The 15,018-nt window shown below is 39.2% G+C and overlaps 2 protein-coding genes across 2 annotated transcripts; both read left to right on the top strand.

The window, feature by feature from the left end:
• Positions 1–70: 70 nt before the first annotated feature.
• klhl2 (kelch-like family member 2) lies at positions 71–7,375 on the top strand (the record flags this gene model as incomplete). The annotated part of the gene is made up of 12 exons (XM_083909706.1): positions 71–192; positions 1,815–1,977; positions 2,182–2,291; positions 2,964–3,080; positions 3,192–3,341; positions 3,434–3,551; positions 4,356–4,553; positions 4,679–4,780; positions 5,515–5,643; positions 5,722–5,862; positions 5,959–6,102; positions 7,347–7,375. The coding sequence occupies exons 1-12, from the start codon at positions 76–78 to the stop codon at positions 7,373–7,375; spliced, it is 1,518 nt and encodes a 505-aa protein (XP_083765832.1). The 5' UTR covers positions 71–75.
• Positions 7,376–9,978: 2,603 nt separating this feature from the next.
• On the top strand, positions 9,979–13,594 carry msmo1 (methylsterol monooxygenase 1; the record flags this gene model as incomplete). Its single annotated transcript, XM_083909407.1, has 6 exons — positions 9,979–9,991; positions 11,144–11,437; positions 11,531–11,679; positions 12,239–12,365; positions 12,468–12,622; positions 13,405–13,594. Exons 2-6 carry the CDS (start codon positions 11,183–11,185, stop codon positions 13,592–13,594), a joined length of 876 nt encoding a protein of 291 aa, XP_083765533.1. The 5' UTR covers positions 9,979–9,991; positions 11,144–11,182.
• Between the last annotated feature and the right edge of the window lie 1,424 nt (positions 13,595–15,018).

The following is a 15,018-nucleotide window of genomic DNA, read 5'->3' on the forward strand; positions in this document are numbered from 1 at the left end:
TGACATTTTTTTTGTTATTGTCTATTTTTTTATTTAGTTCCTTTTATCTCATGTTTATGTGCACGAACAGGGGAGATGGCGGAGAGTAGGGCCAAGCGAGTGAGGATAAAGGAGATGGATGGTTGGACTCTGGGCCTGCTGGTGGACTACATCTACACAGCGGAGATACAGGTCACAGAGGACAACGTGCAGGTAAGCACTCGCATCTGCAATCTCTATCAATGGACGCTGGGCCAAAAATGTGTTTTTAACATAAATATTTGCAAGAAAAACAGAAGCTTCTCGAGTACAATCGCTCAAATTTGCATATCAAAATCTGTGTTGTATGCCAGTTAATACACATGGTAGATGTTGTAAACAAGTGACAAATCAAGTCAGTGTTATTTATATAAACCAGGGTTTCTCACTCCTGGTCCTGGGGAGCGACTGTCCTGCATGTTTTAGATGCAGGGGTCTCAAACCCAAATGACCTGGGGGCCAATGCACATCTATTCTGGTCAAGAGGGGGCCGGCCTGGAGAACAAAAAGTGGGAAAATATTGCATCATATCACATGCATAATTGATAATACTATTTATTATGCAAAATTGATGTATTAATATCAAAAACATTTATTTTAAATTACATGAATAATAGTGTGGACAACTGTAATTAAAATTCGTACCAGGAGCCGTTTCACCCACTGCCGTTCGTGGCTCGGGCCCTAACAAGTGTATTTATATATGTAACTGAATGTTGTATATGATACATTTAATAATGGGATAATTATGACCAAATGTCTTATTATTACTGTTATAAAAACATATGTTATATTCTAACACCTTGCGGCAGCTGTGCCTCAGCTACACAATGTGTTTAAAAGACGGTGAGGTTTTCCTTATAACATGATATTAAGTGGGGGGGCCGTATGTAATCGATAGGGGGGGCCGCCAGTTTGAGACCTGCTCAAACACACCTGATTCAAATGGTCAGCTCGTCAGTGAGCTCTGCTGATAACGACCCATTTATTTGAATCAGGTGTGTTTTACAGTCTGTGCAGCAAGTAACGGCCTCTGTCCTTAGACCCTCACATGGAGTTAGGAAAAACCATTGTACAGGGGAAAAATGGGAGAAACCATAAGAGGGATCCCTCTCCTAGGATGGACAGTACAGAGACTCCTTTTTTTGGTTGTCTTTTGCAGCAAAGAGGTTTTTTTTTTTTAGCTGATGCTGCAGAAGCGATCGTTCAACACATGGTTACCTGTATGCACGGCAGTTTAGTAGAACAGCCAATAGGAGAGCGTTGTTCTCCTTCTGAACTGTTCTGCGACAGGTCAAAGTTCAAGGCTGTAAACGGAGTCTGAAGGAGATGCAGAGATTCATTATGCTAAAAAGGTTATGTGGAATAACTTAACAGTAACGCCCCAAACTATCCCACCGACATCACCTTTCATTCCTAAATGAATTGTAATCTCCAAACTCCACGTTTGGATTAATATGGCTGCATAAAGTCTGTGTCACAATAATCGACCACAATCAAGGGTTAAGGTCTAAAATGAGGGATAAAGAGGAAAATCACACAGATATTCCCTCCATAAGTGCTAAACCTGTTAGTTTACATACGTTTCTGCTATGTCTATCCTGCCCCAGTGGCCTGTTTCAACTTGAAAATTCAGTCCTTTTATTCTCTCTGCAAATCATGTGTTCATCACAACCAATTGCTGTTTATTAGACATGCATTTAAAAGAGGAGAAGGAGTTACTAACAGATGAAAACTAAAAGGATTTGAATGAATCTGCACTATAATTAACACTTGTGTGTGTGTGTGTGTGGCAGGCGTTACTACCTGCAGCGGCCCTGTTGCAGCTGAACGAGGTGAAAAAGGCGTGCTGCGAGTTTCTGAGCTCTCAGCTCCATCCGTCCAACTGTCTGGGGATACGAGCATTCGCCGACCTGCACGCCTGCTCTCAGCTTCTCACGCAGGCCAACAGCTACGCAGGTTTGTGTCTTTGTGTGTTTGAGAATGTGTGTACAGGGGGGAGGGGGGGAGAAAGCACCTGCTTGTTCATTGCTCTACTTAAACCCAGGAGGAAGGTGGGACAGAATGAGAACGGCTATAATTAGTGCGAACGTGGAAATCAGAGCGAGAGAAAGTGTTCATTTGTTAACGTCTTAATGTTTTTTTTGTTTTTTTTGGTGGCAGAACAACATTTCACCGAAGTGGTCGGGAGTGAAGAGTTTCTCAATTTAGGCATGGACCAAGTGTCCAGCCTCATCGCGAGTGACAAGCTCACCATTCCCACAGAAGAGAAGGTATGAAAACACACATATACACAGCTTTTAATGTGATTAAATTATATTTTTATCCTTTTTAGCCTTATCTCTGACCTTGCTCAATATTCCATACAGCATAGATCACACGTTTATTGTATAGTTGTATTAATGAATTAATAGTGTTCCTTCTATTATATTAAGTGAGTATTGATTGTTATTTTTGTTTTAGTTTGTGATGACATTGGACAGGGGGACAGCGAGTTACATGTACACTACCGTTCAAAAGTTTGGGGTCACTTAGAAATGTCCTTATTTTTGAAGGAAAATCACCTTTTTCAATGAATCTAACATTAAATGAATCAGAAATACACTTGTTTACCACCACATTGTTATGAGTTTATGCACACTATTATGACTCTATCGTCCCTTTATTTCGTTACTTTATTTCGTTACATATTGCATGTTTTTGGACTGTGGGAGGAAGCTGGAGAACCTCGGAGAAAACCCATGCACACACGGAGAGAACATGCAAACTCCAAGCATAAAGGCCCTTTGTCTGAAGTTGTTCCAACAGGGGCTCGAAACCCAGCAAAGAAAGGAAAAAATAAAAACAAAGGGGGATAAAACCATAAATCTGTTTGTGGTAGCACACCCTCAGTGAAAGAACATTTACTTCCAAAGGTCACTGATGCAGTGTTTGGTTGTTCACAGGTTTTTGAAGCAGTCATCGCGTGGGTCAACCACGATAAAGACGTGCGTCAGGAACACTTGGCTCACCTCATGGAGCACGTCCGCCTGCCACTTCTCTCCAGAGAGTATCTGGTGCAGGTATGAGCAGCTAAATCTAACACTTTTAAACTCCAACCACCACATTGATCAATGATAGTAATCCTGCTCACACCTGATTGGTTCCTCTCTCACTGATTGCTGGTGTGTCAGCGGGTGGAGGAGGAGTCTCTGATTAAGAATAGCAGCGCGTGTAAAGACTACCTGATCGAGGCCATGAAGTACCACCTGCTGCCAGCTGACCAGAGAGCTCTGATGAAGACGGCACGCACACGCATGAGGACGCCGGCCTGCTGTCCTAAGGTAAGTACACGTCACTGCTCGCAAGGTAATACAAAATAAATCAATAATTGATCCTCAGCTTGTCACGCAGTGCTATTTTTGTTGGTTCTCAGGTGATGGTGGTGGTCGGAGGCCAGGCTCCAAAGGCGATCCGCAGCGTTGAATGTTATGATTTTGAGGAGCAGCGGTGGTACCAGGTAGCTGAGCTCCCCACCAGGAGGTGCAGAGCAGGTAAGGAACCAGAAAAACCATCACATAGGACGGAATAAACCCTCAACTAAACAAACAAGACACTTATTTGTTATGTTATGATGTTTTTTTTCTTCTTTTTTTGAGCAGTAAAATTCACTAGTGAAACTTTGAATAGTAATAATAATATTCATCCCTTAGGGGAAATTGTTTTAACACAGCAGCACAATATGATACAAAAAAAATTTATTTAACATAAAATAAATGTACAAATGTATAAGAAAATAGTGCAATAAATGAAAGAATGACCCATAGGATCAGGTGTTTTCAGTCATATTCCAACCTGTTTGTAGCTGCTCACTTTACTCGAGCAATGTTGCTGTTGTCTCCAACCGTGTGATATTACCAGTAAGGTGTGTCAAAGCTTGATTAGATTAGATTAAATTAAAGCTGCAACTAACGGTTATTTTCTCGATGAATTGTTTGGTCCATAAAATGTCAGAAAATGTTAAAAAAATGTTGGATCAACGTTTGTCAAACCTTGAAATGACAATGTTCTCGAAAGTCTTGTTTTGTCCACAACCCAAAATGATTCAGTTTGAATGATTTCTTTGTTATGTGGAAGAAACGAAGAAAATGGTCACATTTAAGAAGCTGAAACAATCAGAAATCTGTTCTAATCATGAAAAAAGCTTCAAACCGATGAATCGATTAATTGTTTCAGCTCTAGATTAGATTAGACTTTATTGATCCCACAATTTTCCCAGTGATGCCTCTTCATTTTGAACCTTCTTCTTCTTTTGTCCAGTTCATGTTTATATGTCTGTGGATATTTTCTGTTAACAGGTGTGGTGTACGTGAGTGGCTGCGTGTACGCAGTCGGCGGCTTCAACGGTTCTTTGCGCGTCAGGACAGTCGACTGTTACGACCCGATGATGGACCGCTGGACCAGCGTGAGCAGCATGCAGGACCGCCGGTCAACGCTAGGGGCCGCCGTGCTCAACGGACTCCTGTACGCCGTGGGAGGCTTCGATGGCAGCACAGGTACATGTTGTGCGAGTGTTGGCTTCAGAGACGTGTTTAGGAACGAGAAAATATGCGATCGCTTATGTTGTTTTTTCAACACATTTTCTGTGTGTGTGTGTGTGTGTGTGTGTGTGTTTTTGCAGGTTTATCAACAGTTGAGGCGTATAACGCGAAAACAGACGAATGGTTTCACGTGTTACCCATGAGTACCCGACGCAGCAGTGTGGGAGTGGGTGTCGTAAATGGTGAATACACTTCCCAGATTGTTTTTTACAGATAAAGATAGAAAAATAATCATTTTAAAAATGCCGTTTTCTTCTTCTTTTTTTTACTATATTCTGTTAATGAATACAACTTATTTTGAGGCAGAGGTTTAAAACCATAAATGTAGAGACAGGACTTGATGCTTTTGGTACAATGATATATTTTTATTCAGCTAAATCTAATATTGTACATTGGTGTGACTATTTGTGTAGTTAATACTGTGCAAATTGGAACAAATATGCAGTTGTGTAAATATAATGCCCTTTAAACGGTCAGAATTTAATATAAAAAATGAAATAAAATAAAAGTAATAATAATATTTGATATGTATATTTCAGGTTGAAGTAGTTTTAAAAGACTGACTAATTTAAAGTGGAAAAAAATATTTATATTAATATACAATGTTTTTGGGAAGGTGGCATTTTCTGCCGCGAGGAACAAATTTGTAAGTTTTTTTTAAAGTAACTCTTAAGGGTTAATAAAGCCTACCCATTGTTTTCCTTTAACTTTTTTGTTTGCAGATGTGTTTTATTGAAACCACAGAATGCATACAACTGAAGAAGACAAGGAGAAATAAAACCTAAAATATTGTAGTACTGCAGGATCAACAACACTTCATGTGCCCGCCATAGTCCTATAATAATACACGTCTTATATTTTGTCCACTCTAAGTCGAAGTCATTTGGTTTAACATGGTGATATGTGTGTTTTGCAGGGATCCTGTATGCAATAGGAGGTTATGATGGAGCCACCAGACAATGTCTGAGCACAGTGGAAGCTTACAACCCAAAAAACAACACGTGGAACTACATCGCTGAGATGGGCACAAGACGCAGTGGAGCAGGTGTGTGTGTTGTCTCGCAAAAATAACAACATACAAATACGAAAGCTAAAGTGACTGAGTGACTTGTTGTGTTCCCAGGTGTGGGCGTGTTGAAAGGTTTACTCTATGCTGTGGGGGGACATGACGGTCCCTTAGTGAGGAAGAGCTGTGAAGTTTATGATCCGGCCTCAAACAGCTGGAGACAAGTAGCTGACATGAACATGTGTCGACGCAATGCAGGTGAGTACGGCAGCAGAGGGAAATAAAACAAAAAAAACCCTGCTGTGTATCGCTTTGTTCGACGTCCACGAACCTTCACGACATGTGTGTTCCCAGGAGTGTGCGCCGTAAACAACCTGCTGTACGTGGTGGGAGGAGACGACGGCAGCTGCAACTTGGCGTCGGTGGAGTTCTACAATCCGAACTCGGACAAGTGGACGCTGCTGCCGACCTGCATGAGCACGGGCCGCAGTTATGCAGGTGTGTGAACATACAGCACGCACGCTGACACAAACTGCTGTAGTTACAGTTCACAATGCAGGATTGCAAAATAGTCATTTACCCTCCGTCCTGCATGTTTTAGGTGTTTCCCTGCTCAAACACACCTGATTCAAATGATCAGTAAACTCTGCTGAAGCCTGATTAACGACCCATTTATTTGAATCAGGTGTGCTGGAGCAGGGGAAACATCTGCCCTACAATCTAATACATGCTTTTCTACTTTTATATACTATATAATATAGACATGCATGGTTCTTTTTTTTACTTGCACATATTCATAGTGTTATTATTGTTCATTATAATTGTAGTAATACAGGTTATTTATAGGCGCCTTACCGTACTCAATGACACCGAATAATGAGTAAAGAAAAGTAGTGGAGTAACCCTGCTTTAGGGGAACAGGGAGAGCTGGATGATAATGATGAGATAAAACACATACTGCAATGAGCAAGATGTGCAAAAACTCTTATTTATTCAAAAATTGCATGAAGTTTAAGTATTGAGGACATTTTTAATCATTTTAATACTTATATTTGGGACTCTGGAGGCCCCGGTAAATTCTGCCATAGTTTCCCTCATTCACCTTGAGGAGACATCAAGTAGTGACTCCCGGCGAGTGCAACGCTTACGTTAAAGCACTATCATTTGTTAATTAAAACATCAATATTTGCCCAGGTGTATTAATTATCAAAGAGGAATACAAGTATTTATAAGACAATGATGTATCACCAAATTGATATTAGTGGTCACTGGCATTTGGATTGGAATAATTTGGACTGGACTTAAATTAATAGAACTTTTTCTCAGCAGATATTTGTCGATGTGAAATAGTAGAACAAACGCAGGTTTTTACCATTAATTAAGGTTGTGTTTAAGTGTAAGGGTAAATCACACTAAATACTTGACACTTTAACTGTAAACTGCATACATGTTTAAATGTATGTGTATGACGTTCTGTATGTGTATAAGATCGATTGATTTAGAGCCGTCAAATAGTGTATTTGGCAAATCAAATTTTCTTTATTCCTGATTTTAAATTAGTCAAAGAATAAAATAAATGTAAATAATAAATAAACACACAGTTTAAAATGATTATTATACTAAACATAGAAAGAGGAGAGAAAAACCATGTGCCAAAGTATTGTTGTTCTTATTTAACAATATGTGATTCAATACTGATTACACTATTATAATCTTTTTATTGTATTTTTGTTTACTTATAGGTGTGACTGTGATTGACAAGCCCTTATGACTGCTCTTAACACCTGCCACTGATTTGGAGCATAATGTATTCTCCTGCTGAATACTGATCTTGGATCTGTTTATGATGCCAGTGCGTGGATGTTTGGGCAGCACTAAGCACAGGCTCTTACACAGATGAAGGAAACGTGGACAAGATTGTTGTTGAAGTTGATGATGATGATGATGATGATTTTTGCACTTGCCTGAACGGGGGTTGAGCTGTAACGAGACGGGGAGAGACGGAAACCTGTGGTTTAAATCCCCCTGCTGGAAGGACTGCAGCTGGACAAAACCAGTTTGAAGCACCACTGTACCAATGCAGTGCCATTCAAACGCTACTGAAATTACTGCTACTGTAACTGCAAAACAAAAAAAGTGACTTGTAACATTACTATATGTTAACAGGAACCAGCTCTGAGAAAAGACCATTGGTTCTCATCCATGGGAGAGGAAGGCAGAAAAAGTCTGAACTGGACTCTTTGTTTCTCCTTTGTTTTTATTCTCTTGAGAAGTGTGTGTTTTTGAGTGTGTGTGTATGTGTGCGTGCGTGCGCGCGCGCTTGCATTTAAAGGTGCTCCACTGCTTGCACACGTGAACATGTGAGCATGTATGTTTGTGTGCATCCGTGTGGTTTTTCCGACGCCGCATGAGCGCACTCTGTCCGACTTCTCGATCTTTACAGTTTTGCAGTGTTGCTGTTCAAGAGTGCCTGAATGTCAAAGTTACACCCTCCTCCTCCTCCTCCTCCTCCTCCTCCTCCTCCTCTTCCTCCTCTTCTTCTCCTTTGTTATGCCTTGAGTACTGTTACTGGACAGAGCACAGCTGAAAAAGAAAAACACATGTTTTAAGAAGTGACGTTGGAGAAAGTTTCGGTCGCTTTCGTCCGCATGAATTCAGAACGGCTAGAAATGCAGATTTTTTTTTTCCACTTCCTTTTAAACAAAGAAGGACTTTCATTGGAATCCTAACTCTTCTGCTAAAGGAGATGCCTTGTTTTTTTTTTGTTTGTTTGTTTTTTTGCCAAACAGAGTTACAAAGGGGCAAAGCTGTTGGATGTATCGGTTCTTTATCGTCACCTGGAAGCCGTCGTTACTGTGGTTTTAACCACGAATGACAACAGCCTGAACTCACTGCATGGTCCCCGTCTCTAACCTCTTACTCTTAACAGTGCCCTCTTCTCTTTTGGTGTAGCAACCCTATTAACTACTGCACACCCTGACGTACTATGAATGTGCCAATTTTTCATGTATTCTTTTCTTTTCTGTCTCTCTTTATGACTCTACTAATCTGTTCTCTCTCTCTTTCTCTCTCTCTGGAAAGTGACCAAACCTACTCTTCATTTCTCTCTCTCTCTCTCTCTCTCTCTCTCTCTCTCTGTCTCTCTCTCTCTTCTATTGAAAATTGCTACAATAGTAACTGTTATTGCTGTTTCTTGTCAGTGTATTGAGGAATGTCACGTAGGCTAATGACTTTGAAGATGTTTCATTACTTGTTTTATATTATCATTAATAAATATGCTTCTTGTATTTAAAGCTGTGAAATGATATAATCTGTTTTTAAAACTTTGCCAAATCAGTAAAACAATGAAAATGGAACCTGTGTGTGATACTTTAATCATTTTCTTTAATCATTTATTTTAGCCGGTAGTCGGTATGTTGACTTTGAGACTTCAGTATTCGGAAATGACAATGTGCATTTGAAATGACACACGTGTGAATTTAATTCATAACCAATACTGTTTTTCATGTTGTTTTTTATATTGACAGCATATGTTCGTAAGCTATGGAGGACGAGACCTATAAATAAATACAGGAATAAATAAATAAATGCATGAATAAATAAATACAAGAATAAATAAATAAATGTAAAGCATTTATTAATTGATTTATGCATTTATTTATTCCTGTTTTAATTTATTAATTTATGCATTTATTTAAGTATTTATTTATTTATTAAAATGTCTCGTCCTCCATACAGAAGTGCAAATCATCAACACAAATGGGGAAAATGCAACAACAACCGAATCTGCTTTTTGTGGGTGTGTGTTTTATGTTAATTTTGTGTTTTCCTAAGCCATGCACATGCCAGATTATATAGCTAATTATAATAATTGCACCTGTAATCCCCATGCAGGTAACATAACTAACACTGATAAAAATACACACATGCAAAGTAAAATAAAAATGTAGCTTTTGTATGTATATACACTGTTCTTTGTTATTTATTGCCTCAGAAAGACATTGATACATGCTTCAAATTGATCTTTTTTGTGTATAAAATAATGATAAATTGTGATAAACGTTTTACTTGTTAATATCACTTCATGGTTATAGTAATCGATGTTTTATAGTGTGATTTTCAGACGAAGGACACGCACATTACAACGTAACCACACCATCTCTACGCCGCCGACGTTATGAAAGCACACCCGGCCTCTGATTGGCTGTTGCTATAGAGTTCTCCAGTCTCACTATCATCGCTCCATCCCGCGGACCAATCAGAGCGGCCGCTCAGCCCACCGACGTCAGTCTCCTTCTCCTCTCGGCCAATCACGTCGCTCGGTGTCACTGTACATAAAACAGTCTTCCGCCTCTGGCTCAGGTAGACGGGACGTTCTGCGGAAAAGGTGAGATTCTCTGCGGTTTAGTGCGAACTTTATCTATGTAGCGGCATTTACAGACTCCGCTGCTAATTGTTCATTTATGTGTTATTAGTTTTGAACAAAAGAAGAGGGTTTTATAGCTGGTGAGTCCTGTAAAAATGTGTTGGAGCGTGTGCTTGTTGTTACGTGACACCGCTTTAGTTCATTAACGCTCAATTAACACGAATACGTGACGCATTTACATTAATAACAAATTATAATGTTAGCTTAGCGTGGTGCACACACACACGTTTTATTTGAAAGTAATTTTAACATTATTAATGTCTAACGGTTTAACAACACTCAGTTGTCATTTATGTCTTTATTAGTATAATTATTCTGATTAAATGGCGTTTATTAATGTTTGCTTGGTAGTATTTTATGTCTCTGCTCAAAATCTGAGTTGTATAAAGTACCTTAAACCGATACTTGAGTAGTATTTTGCCAGAAAAACGACTTTAGTAGAAATTGAAGTCACTTTTATTTATAATATTACTTCATTAAAAGTATTAAAGTATGTGGCATTTACTGTACTTAAGTATCAAAAGTGATTGTATGATATAAAATGTACTCATGTATTAGAAGTAAAAGTATTTTAAAAGTAAGGATAGAGTCATGGTAGCTCAGTGGTAGGGTGAGTTGTCTTTCAGTTGGTATGGTTGTGGGTTAAATTCCTGGCTCTGCTAGTCTACATGTGTTTTATGTATACTTTATTTTATTTTATTTATCCTTTATTTAGTCAGGAAGGTCCCATTGAGATACAAGATCTCTTCTTCCAGGCAGTCCTGGTCAAGATAGCAGCACAAATAGTACAAATATATGTATATGTAATGTCTAGTTTATAAATTATTTTTTATTAGAGATGTGTCACTGCAAACCACAAATCCTGTTAAATTAATATTTGTTAAAAGTAATTTTGTGTGTCATTAAGTATTGTTAAACTCCTACTCGTCGGCGAAAAATGGCTTTAAATATTAAATTATAGTTCAAATGGTCTGATTTAAAAAAAAAAAAAAACTTAATCAGTTTTGTACCATATTATTTTTCTCCTCTCCACATTATTTTTGTATATTTTAAGAGATAAAGTCAGAATGTATAGGTTGTATAAGTTTAACACTGTGTCCCTGTTTTCCCCAGTCTTCTCTCTGGACCTGCACTCACCTCGCTTTGTCCATCATGACGGTGAACGACACAGCAGACATCTTGAGCTCGGCGTACTTCGCAGTGGAGTACGTCGACGCAGCGTTGCCTAAAAACCCCCTGCAGCCTTCCCTGGAGTACGCGTGGGGCTACATGCTGGACAACTACACCAAGTTCCAGATCGCAACCTGGGGGTCGCTCATCGTCCACGAGTTCATCTATTTCCTCTTCTGCTTACCTGGTTTCCTCTTCCAGTTCATGCCCTTCATGCAGAAATACAAGATCCAAGCGGTGTGTGCATGTTTTCTGTTGTCTGATTTAGAGACTAATTTAATCTTTTGGTTTGAGCTTTAAGTTATAAAAGTCTTCCCTCTGTGCATGCAGGAGAAGCCAGAGACGTGGGAGAAACAGTGGACATGTTTCAAGATGCTGCTCTTCAACCATTTCTTTATCCAGCTGCCTTTGATCTGTGGAACTTATTACTTCACCGAATTCTTCAACATCCCATATGACTGGGCCTCCATGCCTCGCTGGTCAGTTTGACGGCAGTAATGCACTACAGTAATGCACTACAGTATACCATAATAATATACTGCAGGGAAGACACACACACAGGTTTCCATGACTTCAGACGACATTGCATTAACTGAGATTAATTTAATCATAATTACTACTGGCCTTATCCTAACCCTGACCTCAGCCTAACTTTAAAAAACACGTCTTCACCTTAAAATGTAGTAGTTTATGTTATGGATAGAGCATCCCCATGATGTGACTGTATAAACAGATTATGGTCCTCAAAACATAAGGAAAACTAGGTGTGCACACACTCAGGTTTGTACAAGTATTTTTTCAAGGACGCACTGCATTGATTTTCCATTCATTTGGACAGCCAAAACAAATAATTATCCCTAACCTTAACCATAACCAGTTAATGCTTAACCCTAAAGCTAAAGGAACCACAATTCAATAACTGCGTCTGAATGTGTCAACCTGTTCTGAAAACAAGAAAAAAGCATTTTTTAATTGAGCTAATAACTTTGTAGCACTGTTTATTTTAGGCTCAGTGGTGTCTTTTTGTTTTACTTCCAGGCCGCATGTCCTGGCCCTGTGCTTTGGTTGTGCCGTGGTTGAGGACGCCTGGCACTACTTCCTCCATCGCCTGCTGCATCACCGCAGGATCTACAAATACATCCACAAAGTCCACCACGAGTTCACAGTGAGTGAAAACCAACAAGACAAAACAGTGATTCTTGTTGCTTATCATCTTATTATGTTGTAGCTTCAACAAAAACATCACGGTCTCTCTGCTGTTCTTCAGGCTCCTTTTGGAATGCAGGCAGAATACGCCCACCCTGCCGAGACCCTCATCCTGGGTGCCGGCTTCTTCATTGGCATCATGATCTTCTGTAACCACGTGTTCTTCCTCTGGGCCTGGGTGTCCTTCCGCCTGCTCGAGACGATCGACGTCCACAGGTGGGACACAATTACAGTTCACACTCGACTAACTCACACTAACAGCTATTCTTTTTAGGTCATTTGTATAGACAGCCATAACATTATCAAGCATTATCCTTAACCTTAACCTTAACCAGTTAAACATAATTAAAATCTAAACTTAACCAGTTCTTCAGAAATTAGGTTCTGCCTCATGTAATGAAAATAACACAATAGAATTGTAATCAGTAACTTTGTATTTCCCCCACAAGAGGGCGCCAAAGAATACCACATATTCCCATCAGATTGTATTATAAAGTGAAATTGAACCCCTACAGCAGGGTTTCTCACTCCTGGTCCACTGTCCTGCTTGTATTAGGTCTCCAACTCACCTTATTCAAATGGTCAGCTCGTCAGTGAGCTCTGTTGAATCCTGATAATGACACATTTATTTGAATCAGGTGTGTTGGAGCAGGGAAAACACCTAAAACATACAGGACAGTAAGAAACCCTGCCCTACAGTCTTTTATATGACGCTTTTCTACTTTTATATACTTATAATACAGACATGCAGGGTTTTATTTTTACTTGCATATATTCATATTGTTTATTATAATTGTAATAATATAATGTAATATAATAATGACACTGAATAATGAGTAAAGAAAAGTACAATAAAATAAAACAGGGTTTTAAAGATTTTTAGTACTTTTGCTCAGGTGTGTTTACATATTTAGTGAAAATGAAAAATAACAAATGTACGAAAGGGAGTGGCAACATTATAACATGTCTTACCTTTATTCCCTCCCTCCCGGTGTCAGTGGGTATGACATCCCTCTGAACCCCCTCCACCTGATCCCGTTCTACGCCGGCACCCGTTTCCACGACTTCCACCACATGAACTTCGTTGGGAACTACGCGTCGACGTTCACCTGGTGGGACAAGCTGCTGAACACGGACAACCAGTACAACAAGCACTTGCAGAAACTGGAGGAGAAGAAGGCGCAGTAAAGCACCGGTAACACACAGTCACACACTTAGGTTATCGGGCTGGAGGAGGAGGAAGGCGGCAGCGAGTCTCAGCGAGCACACAAACGGTTGCTGCTTTCGTCTCAGTTCACTAAATTAAACACACCCTGAAGGTTGTTTAAATGAATCAGCTTGACTGTGATTTCATTCTGAATCAGACTGCCTGTTGACTCCGGTCCACCCTCTGTGCCTTTATGCAAAGAAAAGTATTGCTGAATGCTTCCATCAACAGCTGCTCGCTGAATTAAAACCCACAACATCCTCATATTGATTTGTTGCTTTGTCGTTGCACCGCGCGACGTGTGAAATGCTTCTGTTTACCTCTGAATTTCTCAGCACTTTAATGCTTCCTCTCGAGTTTAATTGAGTTTTTACTCTTTTCATTGGGAGGTTTTCTAAACTCAGTGCTGACTTCTGAAACAAGTGATGAAAAGGGATTTGCCCCCAGATGTTAAAGCCTTATTCTGTTTTAAGACTGTAACAAAAATGAAAATGCTGTTATAATTTTTACAAAAAGAAATCTTGAGCTTGTATTTTTTTGTTTTATTGTCATATTAGAATAAAATATTTTGAACAGGTGTGTTGAGTGGTTTTATTTGACTGAATGTGATCAGATAATTATCAACACGTCTGGATCTTTGAAACATCACAGCAAAGTCTGTTTTATTGAACACAAAGTACGGATTGTTTAGGATGTATTTGTGTACATAGAACTCATCTTCAGGCTGGGAGTTTGCGTGTGATGAAGCTTTATTAATTTTTGAGTAACTAGTAGTTTAGCTAAGCTCACCCATCCTTCCTGAGCACACATACATGCACATGTACTTGTACACAGAGAGTAGTTTCTCTCTGTCTCTGTGCTGCTGCACTGTGTGGACACACCTATACAATCACATGCAGCTCACAGCAGCAGCATCAAGTGAGACACCAGCAGCCACTGCAAACAGGAAGTTTGGTATGCAGTAATAACTTTACGTTGACTAGGTTATGTTTGTACTACTTCATACTTAGAAATTAATAAATAAATATGCTATTGAGGCTTACAAGAGGCCCAGAACTAACAATTATATACTTTATTGACTTATCTACCATAATTTGTTTTCCAAATTATCAACTAGAGAAACTATATGTGCATATAACAGAAGAGTAATTTATTCAAACAGCCAACAACAAATGCAAAATACACAGAATCAGGGGAAGAATTTGATTTAATTTCAAGTCTTTCACGAATTCATGAATATGACAGATGAAATAAAAGTGACAATAACCTGTGTTATAAACAGTGACTTTATTATTGAATGTTTGGTTATGTTGTGTGCTTAGTGAACACCCCATGAAGCCATGAAACCTGAAATGACTTGAGGGGCCCGGTCAAGTGAAATGTATTTATTATATTATATTTAAAA

This window comes from Microchirus variegatus (genome assembly GCF_963457635.1).
Source record: "Microchirus variegatus genome assembly, chromosome: 23".
In the NCBI taxonomy this organism is placed as follows: domain Eukaryota; kingdom Metazoa; phylum Chordata; class Actinopteri; order Pleuronectiformes; family Soleidae; genus Microchirus; species Microchirus variegatus.